The sequence below is a fragment of the Amia ocellicauda genome, chromosome 11, assembly GCF_036373705.1.
Source record: "Amia ocellicauda isolate fAmiCal2 chromosome 11, fAmiCal2.hap1, whole genome shotgun sequence".
NCBI lineage: Eukaryota > Metazoa > Chordata > Actinopteri > Amiiformes > Amiidae > Amia > Amia ocellicauda.
In genome coordinates this window covers 22,176,122-22,192,772 of record NC_089860.1, presented here as the reverse complement: position 1 = coordinate 22,192,772, position 16,651 = coordinate 22,176,122, and the positions used below count along the sequence as shown (strand labels likewise).

At 40.4% G+C, this 16,651-nt stretch overlaps 2 protein-coding genes across 5 annotated transcripts; one reads left to right on the top strand and one right to left on the bottom strand.

Annotated features, from left to right (window-relative positions):
* Positions 1-1,694: 1,694 nt before the first annotated feature.
* LOC136763165 (fibroblast growth factor 1) lies at positions 1,695-8,759 on the bottom strand. 4 transcript variants are annotated; one of them, XM_066716953.1, is made up of 5 exons: positions 7,255-8,759; positions 5,118-6,106; positions 4,339-4,613; positions 3,051-3,154; positions 1,695-2,949 (listed from the first exon to the last, which is right to left on the bottom strand). In XM_066716953.1, the coding sequence occupies exons 3-5, from the start codon at positions 4,505-4,507 to the stop codon at positions 2,758-2,760; spliced, it is 465 nt and encodes a 154-aa protein (XP_066573050.1). In that variant the 5' UTR covers positions 4,508-4,613; positions 5,118-6,106; positions 7,255-8,759; the 3' UTR covers positions 1,695-2,757. The 4 variants fall into 4 exon arrangements, with proteins under 4 accessions (XP_066573050.1, XP_066573048.1, XP_066573047.1 ...); XM_066716951.1 differs by having other exon boundaries at positions 1,695-2,952; positions 4,339-4,540; positions 7,255-8,733; XM_066716950.1 differs by having other exon boundaries at positions 1,695-2,952; positions 7,255-8,732.
* Positions 8,760-11,886: 3,127 nt separating this feature from the next.
* On the top strand, positions 11,887-15,365 carry LOC136762738 (clusterin-associated protein 1 homolog). The gene is made up of 8 exons (XM_066716297.1): positions 11,887-11,908; positions 12,031-12,142; positions 12,754-12,838; positions 12,973-13,107; positions 13,649-13,744; positions 14,032-14,115; positions 14,465-14,598; positions 15,206-15,365. The coding sequence occupies exons 1-8, from the start codon at positions 11,887-11,889 to the stop codon at positions 15,363-15,365; spliced, it is 828 nt and encodes a 275-aa protein (XP_066572394.1).
* Positions 15,366-16,651: the final 1,286 nt, after the last annotated feature.

Genomic DNA, 16,651 nt, shown 5'->3' with positions numbered 1-16,651 from the left:
CAAAGTGTTTTATTGTGGCAGGGTCCTGGCTGCAGTTCCTGCTCTTCTGCACACGAGGGGTCCCAGAGGAAGCTATAGCTTGTTCAGTTTTATAGTTAATAGCCCCCTTCCTGCTCCTGCTGTGGCCTAGGGTCTGCTAAAGCCTCCCTCCACCCCTCCACAGCCCAGGGCAGCATAGCTCTCCTCCCTCACTGGGGGACGCTCAGCTCCACATGTGGCTCCCCTGGCCAGCATTCCTGATTCACTGCCAACATAACCCATGTCAAAATATACCATGGTAGTGTGTCACAGTCCCATGGTGCATCTGATTCAACTGGTTAAAATGAAACAAAACCGAAAATCATCCCAGTCCCAAAACAGCCAATCCCCTTTATTTATTTTTTGGGAGGGGTAACATTTTACATTAATGAATGTCTGAATCCCACAGCAATCACATGTGTCTAAGCCCTAAACTCTGAACCAAGTCTGACACCCTATCCCTAACCCTGACCTTCACCTGCGTGTCAGCAGACCTCAGATGACGTTAATGAGGTATTCATGTTATTCCTGTAGGATTTATACCTAGACTCGTTAAGAATGGGTGTCCATTATTGTAGTGTCACCACTATTATTTTTTATTTGAAATGTGGGGAGATTTCAGCCACTGGCCTCGACATAGAATCTCCTTAGTAAATGTAGGCCATAATTTAAACAATAATAACGTATGTATTTTATTGTTTTAATTCAGTTGTTAATAACATTGCCCGATCTGCTCAGACAGTTTCCCAGGTCCATCCCATCCAGACCATGCAATCAGCCCAACTGTATAAATGGGTACAAATGTAAGTCGCCCTGGATAAGAGCGTCAGCTAAATGACAATAATAATAATAATAATAATAAAACACTCTGTCAATTGGTAATTCAATTAGTGCCTTTCTGTAATTATGCAGTCCTCTCTGATGGACACCGGGCCTTATTTTTGGAAGTGGCACATTAAAGGGCCTGACAACAGGTCCACCTCAGAGTGGAAAGCCTGAAAAAACTATCAGAACTCAAATCCTAAAACTTGCAGGCTTTGTTGTTGATTGCACATCAACAACATTGGGCAGCATTGGGCAGCATTTTAATGTCTAAACAGAAAGTTGTGAAGTACATCTCACAGGGCCACTGTTATCCTTCGCTCTGGTATTTGCAACAAAGCATGAAAAGCACCATTTTTGAACTGAAGTCGTTGCAGCACAGTATGTGGGGTTTACAAATTAAGTTTCTTGCAATGTAATGCTGACACCTTGTGGCCAGCTTTTATAACACAGCTGTCAGAAAATCTGAAACCATCACTGGCTACTGTTGATGGATGGGTTTCCGGGCTTAACAAAGAATCCTCTGCCAAACAGAAGTCAGCATAAAGACTGGAGTATGCAATTGATGACTTGATGGTGGGTCAGTGATTGTATCTTTTTAAGGTTGGACTAAAGTCTGAACAGCTTGTGCAGCAATGGTTGGGAAGTGCTCTGATTTTATCCTCTCTGGCCAGAACCCATAATCTTACTCGTAGTAAATTAATCTAGTGGAAGAAAACTCCGGCGGTGTTTAATTCTCTTTTCGGAAGGGGATTTTATACCTTCCTTTCTGCAATGTGTATGAGGTCTACTCAGAGAGACATGGTATGTAGAATGAATGTGGACAACACAGCAAGAAGTACACAACTCACTGGAAATATGTATTGTATTTATTAGCAGCTATAGTTACAGTTCCCTTAATGCCAAAAATGCTTGGGGCAACAAGACTTCAAAAGTTCCCAATTTATAGGCACAGCTCACTAATATTGAATCAGAGATGGGTGTAGTCCCCAGCAGGTTATACCAGTAACTGCAGCTCCACAACAAAATTCTAATGTTACTGTCAAATGTCTGAAATAATGATTTAATATAGTTAAGTGTATATAACTTTGCTTGAGAATAGTTTGTATTCTTATTCATACTTCATATTTTAAAACATTAAACTCTCACTTGGAAAAGTAATGTGACTAAATAGTATTACAAATGAAACAATTTAAAACAAATACAAATGTGGCAAAAATTGTATTATTTTAATATAAACACAGGCACAAAACTATAATTTTAAAATGAGACAGTAATTAGTTAAAAAAATAAAACCTGTAATTCACAAAAATATAATTTTATGTGAGTCCAACCTTCCAATCTTTAGTTAGCAAGACATTAAAAAATCACATTATAATGGTGTGCTGTATTATAGAATGATCTATCATTTCAAATTATTGTTGAGTTATAACCACCAAATAAAAAATACAATGAGGAAAATAAATAAATAAAACACAAATACAGTCAATTTGCTTGGAAATAACTGTTCCCCACAGTTCAAATAAATAATTTGTCCCACTGACCGCTTAGGTCAGCGGTCCCCAGTCTCTTCTATGGAATGCCCTCCAACTCTCCAATGTGTAACTGATTACTTAACTGACGTCATATGTTTTGTGTAGTTCTACCTTTCATTTATGTTAAAAAGTAGTAGATAGATTCCTTAATATTCTGCACTTTAATTGGAAAGACCTAATAAGAACATGAGTAGTACAATTAAGAGTCCAATTAAGTGAGAGTCCAGTGATAATGAATGCCAGAGAAATGATAAGCAACTGGCTCAGAGGACACATTGCACAGATATTGCTGAAGCTGTGTACATTATATGTTGCACCTTGCACTAGTGTTGGGAGGGTGTTAGCATGGACTTCTCTGGGCTTCCAGGGGGTGGTTCTATGGTTAATTATCATCCACTGGCAGAGGCAGGAAGCAGACGGCCTTCTGCCCAATGTGAGTCTTTGCTCCGGCCTTGGTGCGTCCATTTTTCTTGATGCCCACATACCAGTTCCTGTCCTGGTACTTCTGAGACCTGTAGGTGTTGTGGTGGTTTTCCTCAATGGTCTCAAAGAATAAACATTCATCGGTCAGTGACTGCTAAAAAGAGAAAAGAAAAATACATGTTTATCAAGGATGATTTTAAAGAGCCTTGTGCTGGGGACTGCCAGAGCTGCCACAATCAGGATGGTACTTACCGACCCGTACAGTGCCCCGTTTGTGTTCATGGCCAGGTATTGGCCTGCTTCAGTTCCCTTTATGGACACCACTCCGACTCTCTCTGCCCGGATCTGCAACACATCTGGGGGGCAGTCAGAGTCACATTATGGAAAATGCTCATGAGGAATATGGTTCTTAAATGGAAACTTAGATTAGGATTTCTGGGGAATAGCCTGCCATGATACTACTGAGAAATAAATTATTAAGTGACATCTACATTAGGGCTACATTAAATGACATTTTCTCCCACCCAACTACCCTATCATTCATTACCATCTTCTGTCAAACCTCAGTGATAAGAAATCAAATGAAGTGCAGGGAATCTCACACACATGTTCTAATGACAGTAGTGATTGCTGGTGTTAATACTGGTAGGAAGGTATGTAGAACATGCTTCCTGGGTCACGTCCTCATTGGGTGTCACACTGTCCTTCAGCTTTCTATTTATATGCAGCGGTAAAGGAGCAGGAATTACACCACCGTTGGTTAGAAAGAGAGGCAATATGCTATTTTTAAAGGTTAACATTATTATAGAAATATTAAGCCATTCATTCACACAAGACCGTATCAAAACATTCAACTGACTTCTAAACAAAAGAGGAAAAAGGTTGAGGATAATTTAAATTACCTATTTTTTCACCTTCTTATGTAAATATTGAGATTTGGCCTGTTCCAATATCAAATATGAAACTGTTCTCTAAGTCATGGTCCTGTTTTGTGTCTGAAGTAAGATGTATGAATGACTAAGTCTGTACCTTAATAAATGCCAAATAAAGACATTGATTGAATATGGATGATGTCACCCAAACACTCCCTTCTGGTCAGTAAGGTGTGAAGGGTGATTTTGTTTCAAGTCTCATTTCAGCTTTCCACCAAAATACATCACATTCTTAACAACAATAACAACAAGTCAAGACAATCAGTACATCAATACATCAGTCAATCACTAACAGTAGTTGTCTTTGGACTAGGGTCAAACATCAGACCTTAATGAGCTATACATCTGAGAATATCTATGAAATGTGTAGCTTCTCTGTCAAAACAGTAAGAATATTACTAGTCATTGTTTGCATTTCAGGTGACTGTTAGGCTGCATTGTACTCATACAATGTGCTGTCAGCAAATAAGATTCAGTTATAGCTTGTTAATTATATCATGTTACCTTTAACCTATCTCTCGGTCTGTCCGTCTACTGCTCATCCATACATCTCCATACGTCTGTGCAAGAAATCAAAACAAGCAAACCAACACGTTTCGTGATCTTACTGTATTTGTCATTCCTGTCTCTGTTGCCTTCCACTGCGCCTCCTGGGAGGATCCGAAGAAAGTAGCCCTCATTCATGCAATACAGCAGCCGCGGCTTCTTGTATTCCTCCAGGCTGAGCTTGAATGTCTCGGGCCCTAGAGAGAGCACCCTTATTTTCCCCTCCGTCATTTTGCAGACTCTCTCCTGCGAGTGTCCTCAAGCCTGAAAGACATTCAGCAGGCACGTACCATTCTCTCTGATGAAGGGAGCGCAGATCTCTGTGTATCGTCTTTCACTTAATTGGGGTGGAAGTGGGGGGGAGGTGGATATCATTGTTTAGTAAAGGCTGGCAAGCACTCCCTGCTCTGTGTTTATAAACCTAATCTGCCCCTCTAATGAAATAAACAGCTCCAGCAAATACGAGATGAACTGTGGTACACTGCTCTCAGCCAGTGAGGGCTGTGGAGGGGGGAAGGGGGCAGAGTTTGAGCATGTGCCGACATGTCTCTCCCAGAGAAAACAAACGCTAGCCTGTTCGATTTGGAGCCACAGATAGCGGTGGGAAAATGGGGTTCAGACTCTGAGCCCATCACTGAAACTGCTGGAGATTTCACCACATGTAATAGCAGTCAAAAAACAACTTCTGCACGTGTTAATCTACATATCAAATGTTCAGGGAAAAGTACTTCCATCTTTTCAGATAGGATTAAACTTTCTGATCACAAATGTGAGTAGTACCCAGTGAGGAATTATCTCTTTATTTCTAAGAAAACCACCCTAACAAGACATGAAGACTTACCCAACTTGTGGAAAAGTGTTCCTGGGCCTTTCTGTTTGGCGAGAAGAAAGTGAATATCCGCTGTACTGTAAATGCTCACAGCTGTCGCACACTGTCCCTCTCAATTAAGTGAAGACTGACAGGAGAACAGTAGTCAGCAGTCGCCCTGTTACCATCAGAAGCCTGCCCTGCCTCTTTATCTGGAAAGCCTGGGAAAACAGTTCTTAAACCAAACCAGAGGAATGTGAGGGGGCAAGAGGCTACAAACAAGGCCAATTCCTGGTAATGGGTCTTAATCCTGGAAGAACAGGCTTATAACCCCACAACCAATTTCCAGTTGGATTAGCCTTTCAAACAGAGCATTTCTTGTCATTGCACCCAGTATATTTCCAACAGCTGAGAGTGCTGGTACATGGGAGCACAGAAAATGCCTCTCCTCTGAAATAACACAGCCTCAATCAAGAAACCAGCCCCTTCAGTGCCAGGATGAAATATATATTTATATAAAAATAAAGTGACTAAAACACTGTCAGTGCAAAACAAGTAATGCCTTTAGACAGAGGCTTTGAGGACAGCTATAAATAGGCAGGCAAATATAAAATTTTGGAAAGGCTTACTTACCTACACTTCCTTGGACTGACCCAATGCTGTTATGAAATTGCTTCACACTTCATTTGTACAGTCCTTATGCCTCCCCCACTGATGAGGAGGATTTGTTTTGATTATCACAATCATATATTTACATCTTTAGCTCACCGTGTGCATCTCTATCTATACCTAAGGAGTCAGTAACTGGCCCCATACCAGCTGGCTACACCTGGAGAAATCAGTGGAAACCACGCAGAATGCATCACCTTTCCATGTAGTCAGTGCAGACATGAAAAAGCTTGCACAGGTACGTACGGGAGAAGCCTTGAGAAGAACTGAATGAGTTGAACTCACCTTAGCAGCTTTTTGGGAGTGTCCTATGTTCCAAAAAGTTCAGAATTTCCTCACGATATAGAAATAATCTTTAAAAGACAACAACAAAAACAACAACAACCAACGATAAGATGGCTTTTAAAATGGCTGCCAGCCAGCTCTCCGCAATGTTATTGTTCTGTTTGTAGAAGCGGTGCATCAAAGAAGACGTTTTCAGACCTCAAACCCGGCACTACATGCAAATCACTTGCTAAAACAGTATACAGTGATTGGGGAAGGATCATCAATTGTGAAATTCCAACAACTTGTAGAAATGTATCTAATAATAATAAAACAAATGTAGTTCTATCAGCCTGGCAGCTCCATGCTGTTAGTGGCAATCCTCTCTAATAGCACTATGAATAGCTATCTGCTGAACAAGTTTATTAAGTATTACTGATTGACAAAGTGAACACACTTGCTCCGGGGCATTGGACTGACAGTGAATTGTGGGCCCTACTGTCACTATTGCAGTTACTCTGGTTAAACACTTACAATCTTGACTGTGTGATATTCAGCAGACCTTTATTAAAGTTATATCAATTGACCTAATAGAATAAAAGTGGTAAAAATCCTATGTGCATATCTATATTTATACATTTATAAACAATGTAATACCCAATTACAGGATTAAATATTTAAAGCAACACCCTGTAACTCATCCCATATTATTTACAATGGAAGATTTCACGCTATAGGATTGTGATGTAACTTAGAATCTGCAACTCTCGTGGAGCAGAAGACAATTTGACCTAATCAGTCATTCATCTCAAGTTATAGCGTAATCAGTAGCAGCTCATCTGGAATTAAATCCTAAAAAACACAGGCGGCCCGGCTCTGGCTCTGGAAAGCCGTTTTATAGTTACTGTGAAGCAGATATATCTGTTCCAGTGATTATAAATATCATTCAAATGACTGAAAGCAGGGCATATTTTAAAAGAAAGTGTTGTCATTAGATTACATTTCTGTTTACTCAGGCAACAAGACAGGACATGTTCTTGGTTACAAATCACACCTAATTTAACTATGATTTATAAAGTCTTGTATCAAGTTGAACCAATAGGATATTATACAATGTACTGGGTCCACTAATATAACTGCATTAAGGGTGTCTGTTAAATGACAGACTAGAGCAAGTGTGTTCACTTTATCATGTGTAGTGTTATCTCAAGTACAAAAATAGACATCAAAAGCCTACTGTTAAAGCAGTGTGGTCGTCAGCAGTCGGCCTCACTGAAATCCTTCAACACGGTTGCTCCTGTTTTAAGATTGCTCATCGTAGCAAATCCTGCCCTGGGGTTGAAAAACACACATATATATGTGTGTGTGTGTCAGGGCTTGACACACTGGAACAGACTGTAATTGGTATGGATGACCCAAGTGTGGGCGACAGAGACAGGTCAGAAACAAGCAGAGGTCAGGAAACTGGCGAACGGGGCAATGTAATGTAGGCAAAGGGTGTAGTAGGGGTCACAGGCAACAGGTCAATTAATCAAGAGGACATAGTCAGAAAACCAGGAACACTCACAAGGAAACCATTCAGAAATGCTGCAGAACCCAACAAGACTTCACAATAATCTGTGGAAACAAATGAGTATAAATAGTGAACTGGTTTAACGAGGGTCAGGTGTGGTAATTGCTTGATAAGCTGGGGATGATAGTGCTGTAGTAGGATGATTGACAAGAACCAAGCTGAACTGAGGTAAAGACGACATCTGGTGGTGGATTTGGGAATGACTGGACTAAGGCTGTATCAACATGTATGTGTGTGTGTTTGTTAACTTCTTCACAAGCTTACTGTTACCCCATTTTGGATAGGTGTGTCAAATGTCTTTGTTATTTCATTTACTATGCTATACAGTGTTTGTGTCATTAGAAATGGGTGCAAATTATGGATTTTCTGGTATCAAACCTGCTTGCAATGCGTCTGTATGACTGAGGTTTGACAGGCCACAGACTGACAAGCACAACATTTTGAAGGCCATTTTGTCCCATGTGGATTGTCATACCATGGCAGAAATTCAAACATGGGTTCCTGTAACAAGCAATTACATGTTCATTAAAACATTACATTCAAAGCACAAGAACAGTTTAAATACTGAAAGGCGTGATTATGTAACATGGAATGCATTAAGGTAAAATACACGAATCTCTACGAATAGTGGCACCACTTCTTGTACACAGTCAGATATTTCGGCACATATCTTTACATACATGTTATTCAAATGAGAAAATAAATCATTCACACAACAACACATAAGGACTACAGATGGCAGGTACTGGCAGTTCAAATTGGACATGGTCCTACCTTTCTTTGAGCTGGTTGTTTCACAATGTTCTTAACACTCTTTTTTAATAGTATATATCTGTACCTTCCTTTAATGTGAATATATCACTATCACACATTGGGACTCATGAGTACTTTCCTATTGATAGAGGAAGTTTTTATAGTAATGTGTTCACAACTGTAAATTATTTTATTATATGCATTGATTTATGAACCCATGACAATGATTACGCTAAACTAATGTACTACTGATAAAAAGTCTGATAATACATACTAATATGATTACACAGCTGTACTTTGTTGGTATTCATTGTACGTACTCTATCCTCACTCTGTGTAGGGCATTGGTCCAGTCAAGATGCTATACACGCTAGACGATAACGTTACCATAGCCTAGCAGTTTAGTGTAAGCCCCTTGCATGTAACCCACACGTATTGAGTTCACATCCCCCTCGTGTCATGATTTGTTTTGAGAATGGGCTAGTTTTCTTTGGGAAAAACACCTCAATCATTATATCATTGAAAACAGTCAACATATTGCCTATTTTTGCTACTATATTAGATTTATTTTCTTTGGGGATTTTTTGGCTGTCACATTTGAGTGAGGTTCTGTCAACTGAATTGTAAATGATAGTTGATATACAGGTTATATGTAAGAAGATAAAGGAGAACTCAAGGTCTGCATATTCAAACTAGTTTCACCCATTCTGGTTCTTCAGGGAATGTTTCATTCAGTTACGGCTTAAATACACACAGTTGTTTCTGTATCTATGAATCACAATAATACATGGTTACATGTGATTAATAAACATATTATGTAAAGTTAAACATTAGTCTTAAGAACTCTTATCTACCATAGCAACCATGTATTTACATTTAAATGAGTTTAAACAGAAAAGCATTGAATATGGTTCATAAACATAGTTTAACTAAGAGTTTAATGTTGGTCTGAGTTTATTTATAAAGTAGGTCTCTTTCTGAAGTGGGTAGTCTTTGTCATCACGTTTCATTTTGTAAAACGGTATGACAGATAACTTTTTTTTCAGACCTATAACACATTTTGATATACGAGTACTGATTTTTAATGTAATAATTGACGGATGTCTGTGTACTCGGGTTATGTGTATATTCCGTGACTAATTAACGAGGGAAACTCAACATTTCAATTTTATGGATTCAAACATTCCGGAATTCGGATGACCTCAATCATTTCCGCCGAATTCCGAGGCAGCTAAAACGTGACGTCACCTAAGACTTTGCGCGGGAAGAAGACTTGGGTGTAAGTAGTGTTATTTAAACTGAAAGTGGCACGCTAAAAAACAACTGACATTGAACAGTATAACGCATACCTGCCCACACTGCCGTTTGTACCTTTTTTAATATTCATGATTCATAGGCCACAGTACAATACAGTGTCATTGGAGCTGAAACCGAATTGTCAGAAACTAGGTTGTTAGTTCGCTGCTAATTAGTGTAAGACCTTCCGCGCATCGTGGAAATAAAGACCGGGCCTCGGGGAGACGTACGAGCCGCGCTCCTCCACTCGCTGCCGGCGAGCTGTCACTGCACCACAGAGCATGCGCTCTTCATTAATAACACAAGCGTCTTTCACAACTAGCGTACAGCTGTGCAGTCTATCATTTGTTCTGTTTACTATGTCTTTGTGTTATTGTCCGACAGCTACGCGTAGCCCAGCCTTTACAACTGCACACACCCCACATCCCGCCGACTCAATGCATGTCTCCCCAATTCTGAGAGCAAGCCTATGCCCGTGTGCACACATACTGAACACACACACACAGACCTATTGAATATACACATACACATGTACACACATACTGAACACACACACACAGACATATTGAATATACACATACACATGTACACACATACTGAACACACACACACAGACATATTGAATATACACATACACATGTACACACATACTGAACACACACACAGACCTATTGAATATACACATACACATGTACACACATACTGAACACACACACACAGACCTATTGAATATACACATACACATGTACACACATACTGAACACACACACACAGACATATTGAATATACACATACACATGTACACACATACTGAACACACACACACAGACATATTGAATATACACATACACATGTACACACATACTGAACACACACACAGACCTATTGAATATACACATACACATGTACACACATACTGAACACACACACACAGACCTATTGAATATACACATACACATGTACACACATACTGAACACACACACACAGACATATTGAATATACACATACACATGTACACACATACTGAACACACACACACAGACATATTGAATATACACATACACATGTACACACATACTGAACACACACACACAGACATATTGAATATACACATACACATGTACACACATACTGAACACACACACACAGACCTATTGAATATACACATACACATGTACACACATACTGAACACACACACAGACATATTGAATATACACATACACATGTACACACATACTGAACACACACACACAGACATATTGAATATACACATACACATGTACACACATACTGAACACACACACACAGACATATTGAATATACACATACACATGTACACACATACTGAACACACACACACAGACCTATTGAATATACACATACACATGTACACACATACTGAACACACACACAGACCTATTGAATATACACATACACATGTACACACATACTGAACACAAACACAGACCTATTGAATATACACATACACATGTACACACATACTGAACACACACACACAGACCTATTGAATATACACATACACATGTACACACATACTGAACACACACACACAGACCTATTGAATATACACATACACATGTACACACATACTGAACACACACACAGACCTATTGAATATACACATACACATGTACACACATAAACATATTGAATATACATATACACACACACATATTGAATATACACATACACATATACACACACACACACAAACACACAAACACATTGAATATACACATACACATATACACACCTGTGTGTATACACATACACATACACATACACATATACACACACACATATTGAATATACACATACACATATACACACACATATTGAATATACACATACACATATACACACACACATGCTGATACACAAGCACAGTGACAGACACACGCACACACATAATAACAGTCTTATACATAAGAAAAGTGAATGATGGGGAAGAAGTTTGAGAGGAAAATTAAAACATGCATTCTGTGTTAATTACATGTAAATGTACATTCAAACCCTGTTTCTTTATTTTTCTCTTGGCCTCAGTTTTTTGTCTCAATATGAAATTAAATCCCATCAAATGTACTTTCATATGGTGTCTGAAACAATGATATGGTAGTGTCACTTGAGAAATAGTTACAACATATTTGTTTAATTTTGGTATTATTCATTACTGTACATCAAACCAACAGAACCCACTGACGTCAGATCTACAGGTCCAAACACCATGTCCTACAGAGACCTGAGGAGTAAGTACTGACTGAATATTGTCACATCATAAAACAGTTCTTCACATCACCATGATGCTGAGTAAGAGTTCGAGGATTTTAGATTATCTCCTAACTTTTGCTTTTCTTTTCTGTGTTTGCAGATTTCACAGAGATGATGAGGGCCCTGGGCTACCCCCGCCTCATTTCCCTGGATAACTTCAGGACCCCAAACTTCACCCTGGTGGCGGAGATATTAGTGTGGCTGGTGAAGAGGTCTGTCTGTCTGTCTGTCAGGAAGAGGGCTCTAAACACTTTATCAGTCGAAAAACAAATATCTTTTAAGTGTGATGCTGCCCATGGACAACTGTTGTTTCTCCCATGTGAGGGAGTCATGTAGACATGACATCGATTCCTAAATTATTAAAAGTCACACTGACAAACAGAAGACTTAAAAGCCCTGAATGGACCACCTTAAGATTCATGTTGAAGTCCAGGTGGTCTATCTAGGATGCAAAGAGCCTTTCTCCGAAAGCATCATTCATGATTTCTCAAGCTGTCTCTTATTTCTATTGTTCCAAAGGAAGTTACATACCTGGGACTGTATTGTTTCATTGTACATTGTACTAGGATGTATGCTTATCGTATTTTGTACTAATTGTATTACTGCACTTTTCTGTAATGCTTTTAAATATTTCTTGGGAAAACTGCAAGTAACCCTGGATAAGGGCGTCTGCTAATAAATAAATAAGAATAATAATTAGGGGTCATTTGGAGAGGTTAGGAGAGAGCTTGCCCTGAGAGTCGGATACTCACCTACAGGTGACTTTGAACACATTGAACGAAGGCCTCTTCAGTTCTGAACTAATTTTGTTTCACATTCACAGATATGAACCACACACGGACATTCCCACTGATGTTGACACAGAGGCAGACCGCGTTGTCTTCATCAAAGCTGTGGCCCAGTTCATGGTAAACTGAGACTGGGCTTGGTTTTGTAAATATAAGCCCTTAATGTACCTTAAGTAATAATATACACATCCTCCATAGGATGAACCTGTAGCTATTCGCTGTGGCCACTGATCACAGCCCTGGTTTCCCCGCAGACCATGAAGGCTAACATCAAGGTGAACACAAGAAGGCTGTACCAGGCAGACGGGTGCGCTGTAAGAGAAATGCTGAAGATCACCTCTGTGCTCTACCTCGCCATGAACACCAAAGACGTGGCTACTGGGGGCCAGGTGGAGCAGGACAGCAAGTTTACATTTGACCTGGGGTCCAAGATGAGGGGATATGGATATCATGTTTAACGTTAAGTGTGTGCGCCTTGTTTTATTAGATCAGTGGGTTGCCTAACTACCTTAAACTTCAAAATCTTCACTTCATACAGACATGACAAATATTTAGCCTAACACTTACATCATAATTTATAACCTGTAAAAACTGTAATACTATATTGTGGTGCCAAATGCAGAGACATGACGCCATAATCAATTGTATTATCCACCTCATTTAGCCGATACCAATATATCATGCCAGGCCCATACAGGTCTATACCCAATTCACGCCAGTCAGTAGCAAAGCAACCCGAACCTTAACGTCTGCCTATGTTTACTGGAGACCCCCCAAAAAATGTACCCTAATTTGGTTGGTAATTAAAATTTTAGCTCAGGATTTGGCTAAATTACTGAAATTAAACTAAACAAAACCAGTTAAACCATTCCTACTTTCAACGGCATCCCAATTTACCCCTTTGACTTTCCGCTTCGGCACCTTTTACAGATCGCAGATTTAAAGGCCTCGAGGCAGTTGGCCTCAGAGATCACCTTCACAGGGGCATTGCTGTGCGACCTGCTGGGGAAGGAGGTGGGACTGAGGGTGAGTGGGGAATTCACATCAGTACTTAATCATCATTGCCAATGACTTAAGCACAGTTAACCTATTATTAGTATATCATATTGTCCAGAAGCTTGAAAATCTCAGATAACGAACAATAAAAGGCAGCAACCGGACCCTCAAACAAATACACAGTACTTGTGAGACACTCACTCGACGGGTAGGGACAGTGATCACAGCATGGACCTCGCTTTAGGATGGCTGCCGAGAGAAAGAGTGAGTTGACGGGTGAGGTTTGGAAAGAGGTGTAAGACTGTACTGTTCTTCAGGAAATGAGGACAGCCACTATCACCAGACCCCTGGATATAAACGGGACCACGCAGGCCCTCTGTGCAGCGGTCAGGGAGGTTCAGGTGAGTGTTGCAGTCAGCTGTCCCTCTCCCATTGGCCCCTGGCCCCCAAACAAGCGTGCAAGCGTGTTGCAGAGAACGAAGAGACCCGTGATAGGAGGAATGTAGGGAACACTGTGGATCTTCTACAAGATCACATCTCTTGTATATTCTTGAATGTGTTAAAAACCAAGCATTTGTTTTCATGAAGGTTGAGTCTGTCAAGCAAACCATGTTCACTGTTGGGAGAGGTCAATTCTTTACAACCCATCTTAAAACGTCTGTTGACTGGGTGTGTCAAGTCCTCCCTCATGAGGAGCACAGACAAGATGCACTGATCAAACTTGACAGTGTCTTTCTCTATCTGCATTAGGAGCAAACCCTGAAGACCAATGGCATGCTGAAGAACGTGGCCTCCGACATAACCAGCCTGGAGGCAAAGATAGAGAACAAAACGCAGGATTTGAAGAGGAATTGGAATCGTCTGCAGACCCTCGAGAGCATGCGGTGAGAGCTGGCCTGCCGGCCCTTGGCGACCCCATCCCAGTCCCAGTCACTTTCTCCCCTTTGCACGCCCATCTGTTTTCAGTCACAAAGAACCAGCACTTGGTGTTGTGCGCGTCCACAGTGACAGGAGTGTGACCAGATACGGGGGTGGCTTGGGTCAAGTAAGCTGAGGACACCCAGCCTTCTGAACGCCAGCAGATACAAGCCACTGGCTCAGCTGTGTGCTGCTCCCCGATAGTGACCCAGACCCAGACATGGTTTATACCCCGAGGAGAGGATTGCATTGAACAAACCACCCAGCAGCCCTGCTCCTCAGAGGTGTTTCAGTGCTGAATCATTGTCCATGAGTGTGGACAAGGCTAGCACTCAGAAAACTGTATTTTTTAATGACTGACATAAAGTGTGTTTCTCTCTTGTCTTCTGTCGATTTAACATACTGATCGTCTATCCAGTTGGATATGAGAACAGGCATTCAAAAACTGTTATAACCTAGAAGGAGTGGAAATAAGACTCCCATTTCTTTACACATGAAGTTGTAAACACTGTCGCTGTACAGCATGCCTGGCCTTCCCTCATCTCCCTGCCCCTCTCCTTCTGTTCCCTGCAGCCCTGCCTTCATGGACGAGTACGAGATGATCGAGGCGGAGCTGCAGAAGCAGCACAGCGCGTACGCCGAGAAGTTCCGCAACCTGTGCTTCCTAGAGCAGCAGCTGGAAGACAACGACCAGCTGGAGCAGGAGCACCCGTTACTTCCCTGTAACCAATGAAATAACAGTAATGATGGTTCAGCCATTTGACTGGCTATTAAATTAAGTTCCAGAATAAGCAGACTCTGATACCTGACACAAAATCAGAGTGACACCTGATATTACATTCGAGTGACACCTGGCATTAAATTGGAGTGATGCATGAGATCTGACAATAAATCGGCATGATGCTTGATGCCAAAAAAGACTGACATCCGATGGGTGATATCAAATATGAGTGATAACTGAGGGCTGATCGCGAAACTAATATAAAGCACTTCAGAGTTGAAGTTTGTTTTTCTTAATATGTGTCCTTATGGCAAAATTACCTACAGTACCATTAGAATTATTTTACTTCATGTATGTTAAGCATTTTTTACTTGAGTGACAAGTATTATATTCAAAGCATGATTGGCCCTAGGGCATACTTAAAAATCCTCAAACCTCACATTCCCCAGCATCATGTGCTCTTGCACCCTCAACAGTCTGCTCCCATTGAACCAACACTACACATCCCTGGCTCCTGCTTCCCTCTGCTCTGCATTTAAACCCCCATTACTGCAATTCAATGCTCAGTCTGGTTTGTTTCCAGCAGCATTTCTCAACATTAGGCCCGCCTTCTATTTGCCTGACCTTTGTGACTTCTCTATACTCTGACCTCTGGATTGTCCTCTGACTTCTTGGTCACCCGATTCACTGACCCTTTGCCTGCAAACCGAACTACGCCTCTTGCCTTGCCTCCATTGCTTTATTTGCCAGCTCTTTGACCTGGAATGTTACCTGCCTGCTTCGTCCCACACTTGAGTTCTCTACTTCCCTGGCTGTTTATAAGTCTATGAACCAGATAAAAACATGGGAAGATGGGAACAAAATAAAACTTTATAAATAAAGAGCTTCAAAGAAACCTAAAAAGTGACTTATTCATTTCAGAATGTAAAATAAAAAATCATATTGCATATTTTTCCAGGTTTTGTTGAAATGCTTGGAATGACATTGGCCTGTATCTGACAAGAATTGCCTTTTAAATTGAAATACAATTAAGACATCGATTGAAACCATTTCCACAGTATGGAAAGATATTAACTGTGTATTCTTGATTATTAATACTTCTTTTATAGTGACATGTGTCACAATAGCAGATCGCCAGCCCTTAGACTAGCACGTAACAGCTACCTTGTGTTTATTATCATTTCATGACATAAAGAGTGTCTTGAGGGATAATATTCAATCTAGGATGTCAGACCTTATATATTGCTTACTGTATCTCCTGTACACTTGTGTAAATTCTACATTTGTAAAATGTATTA

What these genes read in the sequence shown, in the direction of transcription:
- LOC136763165 (XM_066716951.1), bottom strand. Translation starts at nt 4,507, where the DNA reads ATGACGGAGGGGAAAATAAGGGTGCTCTCTCTAGGGCCCGAGACATTC. An exon ending in AGACAGGAATGACAAATACA is followed by an intron (nt 3,155 to 4,338) that starts GTAAGATCACGA and finishes ACTGCCCCCCAG; the next exon opens with ATGTGTTGCAGATCCGGGCA. An exon ending in ACGGGGCACTGTACGGGTCG is followed by an intron (nt 2,953 to 3,050) that starts GTAAGTACCATC and finishes TTCTCTTTTTAG; the next exon opens with CAGTCACTGACCGATGAATG.
- LOC136762738 (XM_066716297.1), top strand. Translation starts at nt 11,887, where the DNA reads ATGTCCTACAGAGACCTGAGGA. An exon ending in GTCCTACAGAGACCTGAGGA is followed by an intron (nt 11,909 to 12,030) that starts GTAAGTACTGAC and finishes CTGTGTTTGCAG; the next exon opens with ATTTCACAGAGATGATGAGG. An exon ending in AAGCTGTGGCCCAGTTCATG is followed by an intron (nt 12,839 to 12,972) that starts GTAAACTGAGAC and finishes GTTTCCCCGCAG; the next exon opens with ACCATGAAGGCTAACATCAA.